Source organism: Gobio gobio, assembly GCF_949357685.1.
Source record: "Gobio gobio genome assembly, chromosome: 20".
NCBI classification, from domain to species: Eukaryota; Metazoa; Chordata; class Actinopteri; order Cypriniformes; family Gobionidae; genus Gobio; species Gobio gobio.
In genome coordinates, this window is record NC_137113.1 from 25,561,307 (window position 1) to 25,578,673 (window position 17,367).

The 17,367-nt window shown below is 37.5% G+C and overlaps 1 protein-coding gene across 1 annotated transcript in view; it reads right to left on the reverse strand.

Moving 5' to 3' along the window:
* The window catches only part of shisa8b (shisa family member 8b), a 51,777-nt gene that overhangs the window by 16,262 nt on the left and 18,148 nt on the right, over positions 1–17,367 (reverse strand). Inside the window, exon 2 of the mRNA XM_079845897.1 lies at positions 11,998–12,119. Within this exon, the coding sequence (XP_079702023.1) occupies positions 11,998–12,119 (122 nt within the window). The remainder of the gene's footprint in view (positions 1–11,997; positions 12,120–17,367) is intronic.

Consider the following 17,367-nt stretch of genomic DNA (forward strand, 5'->3'; position numbering starts at 1 on the left):
GATTTAAAATGCGATTATTATTATTTATTTATTTTACAAATTAAAAGTGTGTATATAACATTTTATATTTATATATTAATATGGCTAATAATAATTATTATGATTATTATTATTGCTAAATAAAAATAATAAATATTACTATTATTAAAAATTTAAAATAGCATTTAAGAATAAATATAACAGCATAATAATAATATTTATATTTTACAGAAAACTTATTTTACAAAAAAAATGATGGGTTACCTGTTATTATGCAGACAGCCTATGACTAAAAATCATTAGAAAGGTCTAAGGATTTTGTAAAAAATATATATATTATTATAAAAATCTGTGCTTTTTATCTGTGATATCAATTTCTTAAAGTCTATGTCTTTAATATGAAATATGAGCCTCTTATGCATGAACTGTGGGGATAAAAACTCCTGTACATTGAAGAAAAACATATGGATTGTCATATACATTTATTTAGAAGTATTATTTTTCTTATTTTCTACCCAAAAGTTTAATTCATACTCGAAGCCAGAGGGCGCCCTCGAGCAGAAACTCCACATTTTCCTCAGAGAAGTAATCGTTTGTTTTCAGGAAATCCCTAATGGGAAATCCATAATGTGAAGCTTGCTGTAGGCTGAATAAAACGAAGATAGAAACGCTTTGACTGATTAAACATGAAGATAATACTTCCGCGACAAGATATGGTGTATTTGAGTTCTTCAAGCCTTCTCGGGTATTTTAATAATAATAAAGTATTCAGTGCTGATTGACATTCTGTGATAAGAAGCCACATCGGCTCGACTGACGATATGAAGTGTCGATTAAAATGTATTTTGTTGGACAACAGGTTTATGAACGCTTCACATTACTAGTTTGTGAAGACATTTGACACGTGTTGCTTTTTCAAACGCACATTATAAGCGACTCAAACTCGCAGTGCTTTCAGACGGAGCAGCGTTTACTTCACTGACACACTGGGCATTTATTTAATTAAAATCGCAGCCTTTGCGCTTTCATAATCGCACATTACCCAAATCGCGATTGCGGTTCGATTTCGATTAATCGTGCAGCCCTTCTGGAGACTAATGGCTGATGAGTAGTTTAGTTATTTTAAAAAGCACAAACTACTTGTTTGAACTCGCTTTGATGAACTGCAATAGAGACCTACTTAAATTCGCTCTATATGCAGTGACCCTATATTGACCATTGAGATGTGGTTCAGATGCTCCAGCCTGAATGACCTATTTTTCTTTGTAAGCTGTGGGTGACGGCACAGGAAAGACATTGATGCATTTAATGAATGTTAGATGTTGCTTTTCTTTTTTTCCTGTTTGTTCCATTACTCATTAGTCACATCTCATTTAACATGAGCGGTGTGTTGAGAGATGTGGACAGCCGTTCTTTTGAGGTAAACCTGTGTTAGACATTCTGAAATCATCCTGGCATTTCCTAGTAGTGGCAAACAGTGCTTTTAATACTTTAAATTAATGTTGCATTAAAGCCAACAGCATACCCTTCAGTGTGGTGATTTAGTACATCCAAAAACTGGGACTGTCTGGGACTGTTCTGATGTCACCATGCTGCATCAAAGGCATGTCTGGGTAATTCTGATGTTTATTTGCATGCAAATTACATCGGTTAAACCAAGCTTGCTCAAGATCATTTGAGATTCTTTGCTTTTTATTCTCTGCAGTTGTAGATTAGCTGTCTTTAGCTGTTGTTTAAGGGAAGTATTACCTTCCTCAGGTCTCTTTTCTAAATCTTGATCAACTGAGTGCATGGTGCCCTGAGGACATTAGCTTTAATACAACATCAGCAGTGCCGTTAACCACCATTTATTATCCATGTGCCCTCTTGACACTCTCTGCTGTGTTAGATAATGATGAAGAGTAAAGGGAGAAACTAATGAAGAGGGTTTTTCAAGGTAAAGCAAGACCTATAGCGTCACAAAGATATATCAAACCAGATTTTTTGTAAGATTAAGTATATGTGATCTAATTGAGCGAGAGGGATAGAAGAGCGAGGGTGATGTCCTCTGAGCACGTTAATGTATTCATTAGATATTTCTGACTAGACCTTTGAAGTCAAAATCATTGTAAGGAAGTCCAGAGGCAAAATAACAACTTTTGATACGTTATGTAATATTTTAGGGCTGTGTGCATTGCGTACTGAGCAGTTTAGCTGGATATTAATCATGCATATTTCTAAGCAATTGCTGAACAGTTTTCAGATTCCTATAGAGGTCCTAAAGCACAGCATTGTGACAATGGTATACAATTTTAAATCTAATGTATGATAAACATTTAGTTGCTGTGGGAAAAAATGTTTTTACAAAAACAAAAATGTACAAAAGACAAATCTCTCCATTACTGCAGGCATGAACTGGGATAAAAAATAAAAAGTAGTCAGCCCACTACAGCCAGTGTTGTTATTGATAGCTAAAACTATTAACAATTGTTTTTTCGTTCATTGAAATAAAATAAAATGTAAATATTAAATGAAAAACTAAAATTAGAAGTGTTGCCTTGGTACTAAAAGTACTAAAATTACTAAAACTAAATTAAATTCTAAATACATTCAAGCTAAATTTAAATATAAAAACTAATAAAAATGACAAATACACACAGCAATATATATACAGGGTTTGAAATTAACACTGGCATCCTGGTGGGTAACGCATATCACCGCACTAGCCAATTTGGCAGGTTATGATTCGTAAATTATGAATCTTATTATGAGGAGCCTCAAACATTATAGCAAAACAATGCGGAAAGAGGGCACAATGAGAGAAACGCCACGCAGCACCACATCTTTACAATTCGAACTAATCGAACTTTAAAACATGACCGTTTGACACTCCAGCAGACTCAAAGACTTTCAATGATTTTAAGGTCTGGACTCAGAGCAGAGGTGCCAATTCATGTGTGAAAATCATTCTCCATGCTCCCTCCCAACCATTCTTTCACAGTTTGAGCCTGATGAATCTTGACATTGTCAACCTGGAATATGGCCATGATGTGTCATCCTACATGGTTGTTTAGGAATTAAAAAACTACACACTCCATCATTTAGAGTTAGAAGAACGGTTGCCAAACATATACGTAACATAGAAACAAAACAATCCCTGCAATAATAATCCATTCGTAGATGCTTAAGCATTTGCCTATTTAAATCCCAACAGCGACTTTTTTTGGCTGGGAAGTATATATATATATATACTGTGTGTAATTAAACAAACTAGGATAAAAATAAATTTGACTACAACCCACAGATAATAACCCCCCACTATATGCATAATTATTATTATTATCATTTTCACTATACTTTAATGTGTCAGAAATATGCTTGGATGTTTTTAGATTGCAAGGCAGCACAATATATATAAATAAATTACTAAACATAAAGATGATTAGATGAATCTGTAATTATGAATAGGTAAAAGACATGCAATTAAATCATGTAGACCTGCGTTAAAATAAATTAATATTGTTAATACAACATAATAAATATAGAATAAATATGTAAAATATATTATATAAAAATAAAAATTATATTAAAAAAAGATTTTCAACAGCCCATAAGTCTCAGTGCAGCCTAGCCATTCAATCCCTCTGTCATATTTTTCCAAAAGCATGTTACAACTGTGGTAATGTTATGTAGCTGATGGCTTTAAAGTGAGTTACCATTTAGCAGAGTATTTTTGATTTCTTTTTGGCTTCAGGGACAGACTGATGTATAACTCAAAACAAAGTGAGAGCCCAAAAGTGATTCCTCAAGCCCATGGTAAACATCCTGCCTGTCATATTTGGGGATGGCAATGTGAATTGAATGGGGGATTGAAAATGTGCAGCAGAGATGCACTAATATGGAACGGGGTGGCATCTGTGTATTTGTGCGTCATTGTTCACGCTCTTCACTGGAGTGCCACCATCTCCCTATCAAGGCCTGTTGTGTATGTTCTTAGCCCTGAAGCAAAAGAGACGTCTATGATGCTGTAGTGTGTGTGTGTGGTGGCAAATAAAAACAAAGCCTGAAATGCCGGTGGCAGAGAATTAAAGAGTGGACTGCATAAGAGGAAGTCTAAAATTGGACCGTTCGTCTTTGTGTATGACACTGTCATGCCATAGCACATGTGCTCATATAAACACACATGCTGTCTTACAAGCTCTGATGCCTTTTAACCTATAGATTTTTTTTTTTTCAAGATTCAAATAGCTTTATTGGCATGGTGAAAGAAATCTTTACATTGCCAAAGCATTCATAACACTATACGATAAAAATGAATAAATAATAAAAATAAAATAGAAATGACATGAAAATAAACAGCAATAAAAAAGTCTAATCTTCTAATATTTCCACAGTTGGTAGCTCTGTCCTGCTGGAGGCTCTTTTGTCGTGGCAGGACCGCACGTATCGGGCAGCCAGGTGTGCGTTCGCTGGGCTTTCTCCTAGCAGGAGTGGGAGTTTGTCCATATTTGATTTTTGAAGGAAGTCTGTCTGGTGGGTTGTGAAAAGGGGATAGAAAGTGTCTCTAATATTTTTATAATTGGGGCAGAATGTCAAAAAGTGTAGCTCTGTTTCCAGCTGATTCTCTGTGCAGTGAGGACACAGTTGCTCCTCCTTGGGCAGCCAGGTCTGTCTGTGTCTGCCTGTCTCTATGCTCAGACTGTGTTCACTGAGTCTGTACATGCTCAGGACTTTCCTCAGTTTAGGGTCGCTCACTTTACTCAGGTATCCTGCCAATTAATATTTTCTGTTAAGGGCCAAATAGCATTCCAGTTTACTCTGTTTGTCTGTTGCGTCTGTCCAATGTTTGAGGTATTTTTCTTTTTGTGTTTGAATGATTTGGTTTGGTCTGGCTGTGTTTTTATTGTCTGTTTGTGACGTCAGCTCTAAGACCAATCGGCCGAGGGCGTTGTTCTCTGGCTTCAGCTCTTGGTAGGTCAGGGCTTTGTGATGGAGGGTCTGTTCATCGCTATTTTTTTAAGTGGGCATGGACTTTAATGGCTCTTTTTTGAATGGTTATCACAAGGGGGTATAGTCCTAATTCTGCTCTACAGGCATTATTTGGGGTTTTGCACTGAACTCGCAGCAAGATTTTGCACAGCTCGGTCTGCAGAGTCTCTATTGGGTGTTTGTCCCATGTGGAGAACTCTTGGTCTGTGAGTGGACCCCAGACTTCACTCCCGTACAGCGCGATGGGCTCTATTACGGTTTTCATTATTTTTAGCCAGATTCTGATAGGGATGTCAATTTGAATATTTCTCTTAATTGCATAAAAAGCTCTCTGTGCCTTTTCTCTCAAGTCTTTAACCGCTTTTTTTAAATTTCCTGTGTTGCTAATATTTATGCCAATGTAAGTGTAATCCTGCGTGTGTTCGAGGGGCATGTGGCCTAATTTAAAACTATGATGTTGGTCTTGGCGTCTGGGTCTTTTTTGGAAAATCACTATTTTAGTCTTTTTGGGGTTAACTGACAGAGCCCATGACTGACAGAAGTTGTTTAGGAGGTCTAGATGCTGCTGCAGACCCTCTTTAGTGGGAGACAGCAGCACCAGATCATCAGCAAACAGAAGGCACTTGACCTCAGTGTCCAGTAGAGTAAGGCCAGGGGCCACAGACTGATCCAGGGCCTGCGCTAGCTCATTTATGTAGATATTGAACAGCGCGGGACTTAAACTGCAGCCCTGTCTCACTCCACGACTCTGAGAGAGGAATTCTGTGTGTTTGTTACCAATTTTAACTGCAAATTTGTTGTTGGTGTACATTGATTTGATTATGTCATATGTTTTTCCTCCGATGCCGCACTGGATTAATTGAATTAAAAGGCATTCGTGCCAAAAGGAGTCAAAAGCTTTGTTGAAGTCAACAAAACATGAGAAAATTTTACTTTTGTTTTGGTTGATTTGCTTGTCGATTAAGGTATGGAGAGTGTATATATGGTCTGATGTGCGATATTTTGGTTGGAAGCCAATTTGAGATTTGCTCAGAACATTTCTGTCTCTGAGAAAATGGGCTAGTCTGCCGTTTAGGATGTTGCAGAAGAGTTTGCCTAGGGTGCTGTTTACACATATACCACGGTAGTTACTAGGGTCAAATCTGTCTCTGTTTTTATGTATTGGTGTAATAAGACCTTTGTTCCAAATGTTGGGAAATATACCTAAACTCAGGATGATGTTGAAGAGCTTGAGAATGGCTAATTTGAATTTGTGGTCTGTGTATTTAATCATTTCATTTAGGATGCCATCGACACCACAGGCTTTTTGCGATTTGAGGGTTTGTATTTTGTCTAATAGTTCGGCTAGTGTTATTGGAGAGTCTAAGGGGTTCTGGTAGTCTTTGATGGTTGATTCTAAAACCTTTAGTTTGTCAGACAGGGCATTTTGTTCCTGATTTTTGTTGACATTACTAAAAAGGTTGGAGAAGTGGTTTATCCAAACATCTCCATTCTGAATGGCTAGTTCTTGATGGGAAGATTTGTTTAGTGTTTTCCAATGTTTCCAGAAGTGGTTGGATTCTAAGGATTCTTCAATTTCCCTGAGTTGAATTTTTGTGTTTTGTTCTTTTTTCTTTCTTAAAGTATTTCTATATTGTTTCAGTTTTTCGTGATAGAGGTGACGGATGTCTGACTATAGTCTGACTGTGGATAGGCTGGAGGTTTAGACTTCATGCCTGCTATCTATTTTGCCAAGGTGAAACAGGGGTGGGGCGTGGAGGTATTTTACCTATGCCAGAATATTCTTGCAAAATTACAGAAAATACAATATTTGTGTCTTTGAGTATCTTGGTAAGATAGAGAATAAAGAGAAACAAGTGTGAGGAAAACAATGAAATTTTCCACTTTAAAGATCCCTGAAAAGGTTCAGTGGATGTTAAAGGTTCTTCATGGAATTATAGATGCCAATAAAGAACCTTTATCATAAGAGTCTATCTAAAGAAGGGAAGGGTTATTTAATGGAGGATCAATGCAAGAACTGTTGAAGGATGTAAATATATTGCAGTATAGTGAATAGATTTCACCAGATGAGTTTTAGGGCTATTTGACATCTGAATAGAAATAAAGGGTAATTGAACTCTGAGCACATTCCAGAATATGAGAAAATCAGAAAATGTATGCGTAAGAATCTTCTAGATTTAGTATTAGAACAAATCAACACCACAGATAAATTACTGTGAAAGAATGCAATAATCAGGTTATATGATAAAGCAACTTCTCTAGATTTGTTCATAGTGCAGTGCTTTGAAAATATATTATCAACATGAATTGTCATCTACAAGCCGCTTTACTACTTTAATGCATATTTGCTTGAAACAGGATATTTTTCAAAGGAAAAAAAATGTAGGCCAGGAGTCAATTGGATGGTGAAAAGTGTAAAATAGTGCAGTAAGACCAAGGCTGCATCTGAAAGCTTAAAAAATGCTGCCTTCGGGGGATGCATTCCAAGGTTGGAAGACATCAAGGCATGTTCGAATAATAGTTAGCTTCACTTCCTGTCTCCTGAGATACCTTCATCTGATCGATTTTTAAAGGCAACATGTATCCTTCACTGCCTTTTGTTATCCCTCAGTATCCCCTGTGCTTTCCATTCTGTTGACAGTTTAGCTAAAGAATAAAGATGGCGTCTGAAAGTTGCGGTTGGTTAATTTGTGTGTAAATCTACCTTTTATGACCATTTTCCACTTTTGATGTAATTTCTAGTGAGAAATTTCTATTGTAGTTATTAAACATCCACTTAGTTTTCACCAAAGCTTTCTCTATTTTGTTAGCCTGACGTCGTCATACTTAGTCAGAATATGAGTCTGAGACTGCTCCATTGGGCTGTGATTATGGGGCGTGTAACCAACGGGGCTACAACCAATCAGAGCAACGGAGTGACGCATAGTTGTCAACAGAACTCAACTGCACGCACGCTGGAAGAAGTAAATTTTTTTACAAAAAACATAAAAATGTTTGTGTGCTGCTGCGTGTCCCTGTGTGTGTAATAAGCAGAGTGTACGTGCGTTGTGCACCCGCCTATAGGCTCATATTACTAACACGCCCTTTAAAAAACACAAAAAATACTGCACTATTGAATTTAGACCAGGTTTGGTCAATGGCACAGTCCTTTTCAGTTGGCTCAAAATAGCAACGCGCCAACAATGCGCCTGAACACACCTCGTTTTCAGACCAGCATGCCCATTGGGCGCGAATGCATTTGATTTTTAAACAACGTGGCACTGAACGCGAAAATGATAACCGCGTCGGGCTGAAACTATAGCAAAAAACACTTGTCACACCTGGCCTAACATTGCGACAGTTCATGTTCAGGTGCAGTGTTACTATGTTGATATGGTGTCTAAACAATATCTTCATGTGTTTCTAAGTAAAACTTACACTTTAAAAAAGTGTGCTATTGTTAGAGTAAAAAGTGTTTCAAAGGAAACTTCAACTAAGTTGACATTACTCAACCTTTTACTGACCAAGTTAAAATTACTAATTTTCTTTGTTAATTTTACTTAACTTGGTTAATTCCATATGTGAAATTTACTTAAAATATATGCGTGCAAAAACTTGACAAGGAAAAATTATGTAAATTTGACCCTTTTTTTTCAGTGTACTTTTTTTTTCATCCACTGATGAATTGTTCTTCATAGTTCCAGGAATTTGCTTTAAACTCAGCTTCAGTTAAGTAAATAAGGGTGACATGTTGACTTTAAATGAATGAGGCTGTTGCTTGCTGACCCGTGGGGCTTATTGCGCTGATTTACAACACACCGCTGTTGGTGCCACAACATACAACATCTCTTCCCAGGCATTGTGTGATTACACAGCCTCAGGCCCTTTAACCAAATAGTGCTTATCACACTTACTCTTCCAGGCACTGTGGCAGAGTAATATTCCAAATTTAACCCTATGCAGATAAAAGCCAACGTGAAGACATGCCTTTTGAACCCTGGCATTAAATGTCACGTTCCCAGTGCAAGACCAAAAACAGCACAAGTACTATAATTTTCACATTATTACTGAGGACACAGAAAGTACGCAGTGAGATGTGTACAGTCGCATCGCTAAAACCTCTAAGCACTGTGGAGCGAAACTTAAATCCCCCTCATAAAGAGGAGAGGAAAGTGTGCCGCTTAAGCCTGGCACAGACGCTGGATATCAGCATAAACCCCGCATCAACTGTCGGTCTAAAGCCCGCTGTGTCTCACGCCCGTGTAAATCCACCGAGTGCAATCGCAGATGAGACGACCTCGCTTGCGTTTATAGATGAGTAAGAAAAGGAGGTTACAGATTTATATTCCTCTGGCTCTTGAGGAGAAATGGAAATTATGGGGGAGAAAACCAAGGATAAAAAGGTAAGGTGTAGAAAGAAGCAGAGTGAGAGAGCCACTTTATCTCAATCAAACTCATAAGTGGCAAGATGCACACCTGGGAACAATCACCGTGGGTGAGGGTGAATCTTTTTATGCCCATTATTCAATAATTCTGATTTCAGTATTTGAAGATTAATGAATGAAATTGTGAACAAATCTTTCTATTGTAGTATTTTTACTGGAATATATTAAAGTATATATATTCGAAGTATATAGGCACATTTTTCTATCTATCTATCTATCTATCTATCTATCTATCTATCTATCTATCTATCTATCTATCTATCTATCTATCTATCTATCTATCTATCTATCTATCTATCTATCTATCTATCTATCTATCTATCTATCTATCATGTCTGTCTGTGTGGCTGTCTATCTATCTGTTTGTCTGTTTTATATTATATTTTAAATATAATATAATATTACAAAAAAGATATTGTCATTTATTTATTGTGATGGCAAAGCTGAATTTTCATTAGCCACTAAAATGATTGGGTATATGCAAAATATATGTAAATATATAATTTTTTATTATATTATCTTTATTTATTTTAAATGTTTGAGCTTTTGAAAGTCAATGGGTCCAATGCTATTTCAATGCTAAAGATTTTTAATTGAGTATAAGACCAGATTTAGTTTTATAATTCTTATCAAAGATAAACTTTCTCTTGAAGATAACCCTTTTATAATTATTTTTACTTACCTTTTTATTTTGTTGTTCTATATTTTATTTATTTATTTTTTACTATCTTTATTCTATTTTATATTTCTCACTTTTTTTCTCGCCATAAATTTAGCCGAGGTAGCTGGCATTAAACTATAACCCCAAATCAGAAAAAGTTGGGACAGTATGAAAAACGCAAATAATAAAAAAAAGAAGTGATTTCTAAATTTACTTTGACTTGTATTTCATTGCAGACAATATGAACACAAAATATTTCATGTTTTGTCTGGTCAACTTCATGTCATTTGTAAATATGCATCCTTTCCTGTCATTCAGACCTGCAACACATTTCAAAAAAAGTTGGGACAGGAGCAATTTAGGGCTAGTAATGAGGTAAAATGGTTAAATAATGATGTGATTTGAAACAGGTGATGTCAACAGGTGATTGTAATTATGATATGGTACAAAAGCAGCATACAAGAAAGGTCTAGGAGCAAAGATGGGCCGAGGATCGCCAGTTTGCCAACAAATACGTGAGAAAATTATTGAAATGTTTAAAAACAATGTTCCTCAAAGAAAGATAGGAAGAGATTTGGATATTTCACATTCAACAGTGCATAACATAATTAAAAGATTCAAGGAATCTGGAGGAATTTCAGTGCGTAAAGGACAAGGGCGCAAGCCTAAGCTGAACAACCGTGATCTCCGATCCCTCAGGCGACACTGCATCAAGAATCGTCATTCATCTATCACCACATGGGCTCAGGACTACTTTGGCAAACCTTTGTCAAGTACCACAGTACGTAGTTACAGCCACAAATGCCAGTTAAAACTGTAGTGTGCCAAAAGGAAGCCCTATGTTAACAGTGTCCAGAAGCGTCGTCGACTTCTCTGGGCTCGGAGGCATCTGGGATGGACCATCATACAGTGGAAACGTGTACTGTGGTCAGATGAATCAGTATTTCAGGTATTTTTTTGGAGGAATGGACACCGTGTGCTCCGGACCAAAGAAGAAAAGGATCATCCTGACTGTTACCAGCAACAAGTCCAAAAGCCAGGGTCTGTCATGGTATGGGGTTGTGTCAGTGCCCTTGGCAAAGGTAACTTGCACTTCTGTGAAGGCACCATTAATGCTGAAAAGTACACAGAGATTTTGGAGCATAATATGCGGCCTTCAAGAAGACATCTTTTCCAGGGACGTCCATGCATATTTCAACAAGACAATGCAAAACCACATTCTGCACACATTACAAAGTCCTGGCTGCGGAGGAAGAGGGTACGGGTACTTGACTGGCCTGTCTGCAGTCCCGACCTGTCGAAGACCCCGTACTGTTGCCCACCTTAAGACTTGTTTGCAGGAAGAATGGGACAAAATTACACCTGAAACACTTCATCACTTGGTGTCTTCAGTCCCTAAACGTGGTAAATGCTTTACTGTACCAACTTTTTTTGAAATGTGTTGTAGGTCTGAATGACAGGAAAGGATGCATATTTACAAAGACATGAAGTTGACCAGACAAAACATGAAATATTTTGTGTTCATATTGTCTGCAATGAAATACAAGTCAAAGTAAATTTAGAAATCACTTTTTTTTTTTTTTTTTTGCGTTTTCAATACTGTCCCAACTTTTTCTGATTTGGGGTTGTATATTTTATTTATTTATTTTTTACTATCTTTATTCTATTTTTATATTTCCCACTTTTTTTCGCACCATAAATTTAGCCGAGGTAGCTGCCGTTAAACTACAAAGAAACAAAGAAACAAATATTTGTTGTTTTTTGCTATTAACAAGAACAAAAAGAATTGAGCAGCTGTGAGCCAGTGATTTCACAGTGTGCGTTGTCATGCAATACTCTTGGGAAGAGAGCCCCGTTGGGAAGCTGTGCGAGTACAAAGGTGACGCATCCATAAATGCAGAATCTATAGCAGTTTTTTTCTTGTATGTTCGTATGTAGGGAGAACAGCAGAGTAAGTGATCTCACCACTGCGGCTGCGAAGCATCCTGGCAGAGATGCCATTTGCTCCGACAGATGTGGTGCTGCTCAATGGTCCATCCACAGGACTCACCTCCCCTCCTGGCTGCTTCAGCAACTCCTGCAGAGTCCTGTGAGGAGACAAGAGTAATCATTTACCCAAACATTATGTCCAACAGAGATGTCATTCAGGATTGAATCAAGAATGCGTTTATGTTTACCCTTGAATTCCTGTATTTGATTTGAGGTGACAGGAGCTAGAATTTAAATGCCCTATTGAATTGAAGGAAAATTCACTATACTATTCAAAGGTTTGTGGTCAAAGTTTCTTAAATGCTCACCAAGGCTGCATTTATTTGATAAAAAATACATATATATTGTGAAATTAAAACTTTTTTGCAATTCTATTTTTTTTTTTTTTGTTGGACAGTGTAGAGCAGGGGTCTCAAACTCGCGGCCCGAAAGATGATTTTGTGGCCCCCTACTTAACATCAAAGCTTAGTGTTAGTGCGGCCCGCGCGCTGTTCTGAAAAGCACCTTTTTGCTGAGTCGTTGCACGTGCCACGCTTGCTGCCTTATTTGTGTGTGTGTGTGTGTGTGTGTGTGTGAGAGAGTTGGCTCGCCCCTCCCTCATGCAGTATAATTGGTTGACACAGCGTGATTGACAGGAACAGAATGTGAGGCTTATCAGACAGTCGAAACGAAAATGGTCTAACAGCGCTCGTCAATGTCAAAATCAGAGCCATAGAAAAATATGTTTTTCTCTGGTCAAAATTATTGAGATGGCCAATCAAATCAAAGTAGTCGGGGTTTACATTCTCTTTTGGCTTCTTCACACACAGACCACAGACAAGCGCGGAGAGAGACTCTATTCTTTCCGGTGAAATCACAAAACAGAATGCACACAAACGTGTCCATGCTCTTAATATACAATCATTGATGAACATGTTTGATTTGAATGAAGAAGAAGAAAAAAACTATATGAGAGCAGATTAGAACCCGGAACCTTTGACACGGTTTACAAAAATTCTACCACCAGACCACTAGGGAATTCAAATGCAGATCTATATATGTATACAGTCATGCGAAGAATCTCGCGACGACTAATAATATATTTTACGCAAATTAATGCAAATATTGTTTGAAAATAGTCCCAAAAGGATTATTTCCCAACTAGAATTTTGTTCACTGTCCTGTTTGACCTGGTTACGGCCTTGCTTTGAATGAGTCTATTATTTTAAATAAAATTAAAATCAATCATTATTTCATTGTTACATAATGATTTAATTTCTATAGGCTATATTTAAAAAAATAGAGTAGGCAAGAGAAACCTATGTTCTGAAGAACCGTTCATGTTCAGAAGGAAAGTTCAAAACATAACTCAGGCTGGAATCAAACCTAGGCTCCATTGAGTCAAGTGCGCTACGATCTGCACCAATCAGTCTGACAGAAATGCACTTTGTAGTGTTTTATGTTCTAATCCCATATAATAGGTGAGATCAGAAAATGGCACTAATTGGATTAGATCTAATTTTGCTGACATATTGTCATAAGTATTAAGGGTAAAAGTATTAGGCTATGGCAGTGCATATCAGTACGTTGGAGCTGTTAGCTGTGAACCCTGAGGCTGACAATCAGCATATTGTCATATTTGATCAATATAGTCATTCAGCATCTGCTGGCAGTCAAAAGACTGTTTGTGTAGCAGGCAGTCATTGAATTCACACTCAATATACAAACTGGATGCACTTTATTTCTATTACACTAGTCACATTAAACAATAAATATGTCTAAGCAGTTAACAACTCTTGGCATTCACAGGACTGTCGTTATATTGGCTTTGTCCCAGAGAACCCTTTCCTGCATCCCTGTGTCCTCCTGGGTACTGTGTTCTTCAAATCCTTGACACTCCATTATTGCTCTATTTCCTACGGCCTCCACTTGTTTCCCTAGTGAGGTCTCTAATTCTGTCCAACACCCTTTAACCAACTAGGGACAGTGATGAGATCTAATGTGATTGTCAAGCACAAGCGCTCTGGCCTTTGGCCGGCCGATGCCAGTGGCAGTAGGCCACCGCGGCCTAAGAAAAACAACACATCAGAAAGGCATGAGAATATAGTCACCTCCGTGATGACATCTACCAGGGAGGACAGAAAAAGCATTTGCAGTGGAGCAGGGCAACAGATAGCAGTGTAATTGGATGGGAGCAGCCGTTCCCCTGCCATCTCCGTTTGCATCCCACCCTAGTGTTTTCTAAATTCTCTTGAGGAGAGTAAAACTCAACTCAGACTAAGATAAACATCTGTTTCTTCTAGGTGTCTCTTGGGAGCTCACACCTATCAGTCATTGGGCTAGACAATGCTGAACAGCTGTCCTCCTCTCCCAATACGATATGGGCACCCGTGCACTTTCGGTCTTTTTGGCAGGATTCAGACGGAATACGAGGTAATGTGAGAAATGGTAATGCTCAATATGGCAGCTGTAGGATTTGAAGTTCTCTCCTTTAAGAACTGATCACAAGTTTGCTTATTCATATTAACTGTGGCCTTGGAATTCTTTACGCCATGGAAGTGAAATATGACACCATTGTTGTTAGATTTTATTTAGTGCTGGGGAAATATTTAGCGTGATTAATCGCATCCAAAATAAAAGTTTGTGTTTGCATAATATATGTGTGTGTACTGTGTATAATTATTATGTATATATAAATACATACATCTTTCATGTATATATTTAAGAAATATTTGCATGTTTATACTGTATATATAATTGAATTATATTTATTGTATTATATAACATAAATATATGCATTTTATTCAAAAAAATGTATTAATATACGGAACCCCATAGAGGACATGGTCATGGGGAAAAACGTGAGATGCTAGGAAAATTTATATTTCAGTGTTTTTGCATTCGTTTGCATTTCGTTTTGTGTTCCTTGTAGAAACGAAGCATCCACTAAAGTGCAAATGCAAATTTTCTTGGCGGAAACACAAAACAATTGAAATATACATTTTCCTCCCATTTCATATTTTCTCCATCACTCTGTTCCTTTATGGGATCTGTAGAAATGACTACAACTATATAAACACTATAATGCCAAACGTACTGGGACACCCCTCAAATCATTTTTGGGGATGGCCCCTTCCTGTTTCAACATGACTGCGCACCAGTGCACAAAGCAAGGTCCATAAAGACATGGATGAGCAAGTTTGGTGTGGAGGAACTTGACTGGCCTGCACAGACTCCTGACCTCAACCAGACAGAACAGGTTTGGGATGAATTAGAGCGGAGACTGAGAACCAGGCCTTCTCGTCCAACATCAGTGCCTGACCTCACAAATGCACTTCTAGAAGAATGGTCAAAAATTCCCATAAACACACTCCGAAACCTTATGAAAAGCCTTCCCAGAAGAAGCTGTTATAGCTGCAAAGGTGGGCCAACTCCATATTAAACCCTACGGATTAAGAATGGGATGTCATTAAAGCTCATGTGCATGTACAGGCCAAAACTTTTGTCAATATAGTGTATATAATTCAACTTAAAGGGGATAACTGCTTAAAAGTATTATGTTTTTTTTTAATTTATTATTAATTGTTTATTTGTTTGTTGATAAAATATAACTAAAACATAATCTTGACAAACATTTTGGCCATTTATATGCCTAATACTGCTTACAAAAAAGTACCTGAAAGGAAAAATTGGTACTGCATTCTTTTGTGTATTGCATACATAAAAAATAGCTGACCTGTGGTTTTACCAAGATGGCGGTCAAGTGAACTGACTCAACTCGAAGATATTGTCTGTTTGCCTGTTAATCAGTATGTGAGGCTTCCTTTTTAGATTGGTCTCTTGTCAAGAGAATATGACAACTGCTGTCTGTTTACCAACTAATGCTTTCATCTTGTTAAGGGAATAACAACATAAAATCATTTGGTGGTTGTTTTCAGTCATGTCGAGATGATTGTCCTCATTGAGCGTGACTTTGAGGATGTGCCATGCTTATGCTCAGACGGCTGAAGTCATTGACTCCAGCTTTATTAGACGTCCTGCTGGGCTTTCACCGTTTGCCTCATTGCATACAGACTCAATCCTGACTCCCGTTGCCATGATGTCTCACACACTGAATACGAGTTGCAGAGAGTGACACATATTTATTTCTCCTACAACACAGACTAATGTGTTTAGATACAAAGTACAGGCCAGTGTCTAGTAGACAGTGTAGGAGATCTGATAAAAAGGGCATCCTGGGATAGCACCACGAGTCCTTCCTGAGGGGTTAACATATACAGTGTTCTGGCAGTCAGCCATGCTGGGCCAGAAGCAATGCTATCTGACATGATTGTTCAATCACAATAGGGCTAATTTGTATCATCATCTGTCTCTCTCAGGCCTTGTCCACACTAAAAGGATTTATTTTGAAAACGCATCTTTTTCTCTCCACACTGAGACAACGTTTTTGTCTTGCGAAAACTATAAGCGGAAAACTATATTACTTATAAACAGTGCTCTCAGCAGAGTTTGTGGTGTCGGATGTTCGCTAACAGTATATCGCTGCTCACTTATTTTTCTAGCTCCGTTTTACCCATAAATGAAGAACGAAAAAAACTTTCCTGTGAGTATATCGGGGACTTAAAGCATCATCCTCTTGACCTCTTCCTATTACAGTTAATAGGGTGTGTGATCTACTGACGACGCACAAATTAAAGAACACAGACGCAGCCGGATCATTTCCATAATGACCAACACAATTTACCAAGAGCAGCGCAAATTAGTGTAGGGTCGCAAACAAGCAGAGCTGCTGATCATGAGGTGTGGGTGATCTACTAACAACACTGGCGCAAAATGTTTATCATGCTTTTTTGGGGGCATTTAAATAATGGTGCAAATACCAGTAAATTGACTAGCGTGTAAATCACCTTGTGTGATTCATTTAAATACTATTAAAATCCCCATTAAATTTACGGTAAAAAACCGGCAGCTGTGCTTGCCAGAACTTTTTGGAAGAAATACGGCAGTAGCGTTTTAGGTTTTACGGGACAGCACCATATAATTTAAAGGTTTATAATGTAATAAATAGGGTTAAAAAACTTTTATTTCACAGTTCAAAACCATATAATTTAAAGGTTTATATTGTAATAATTACGTGTGTACACTATAATACATTTACGGTAAAAACCCTATTCCATTAACTGAAATAATGTTAATTTACCGACCTATTGAAATACTAATATCTATTATGCGCCTTTGATACTGACAAGCACCAATCACAGTGGAGATGAGAATCACGTGATGAATCAAAGCTCATCACAAGCAGCTTTTAAGAGGACAATACTATATAGAAGGTGCACAGTCATTCACGCAAACACTAAAGCCATC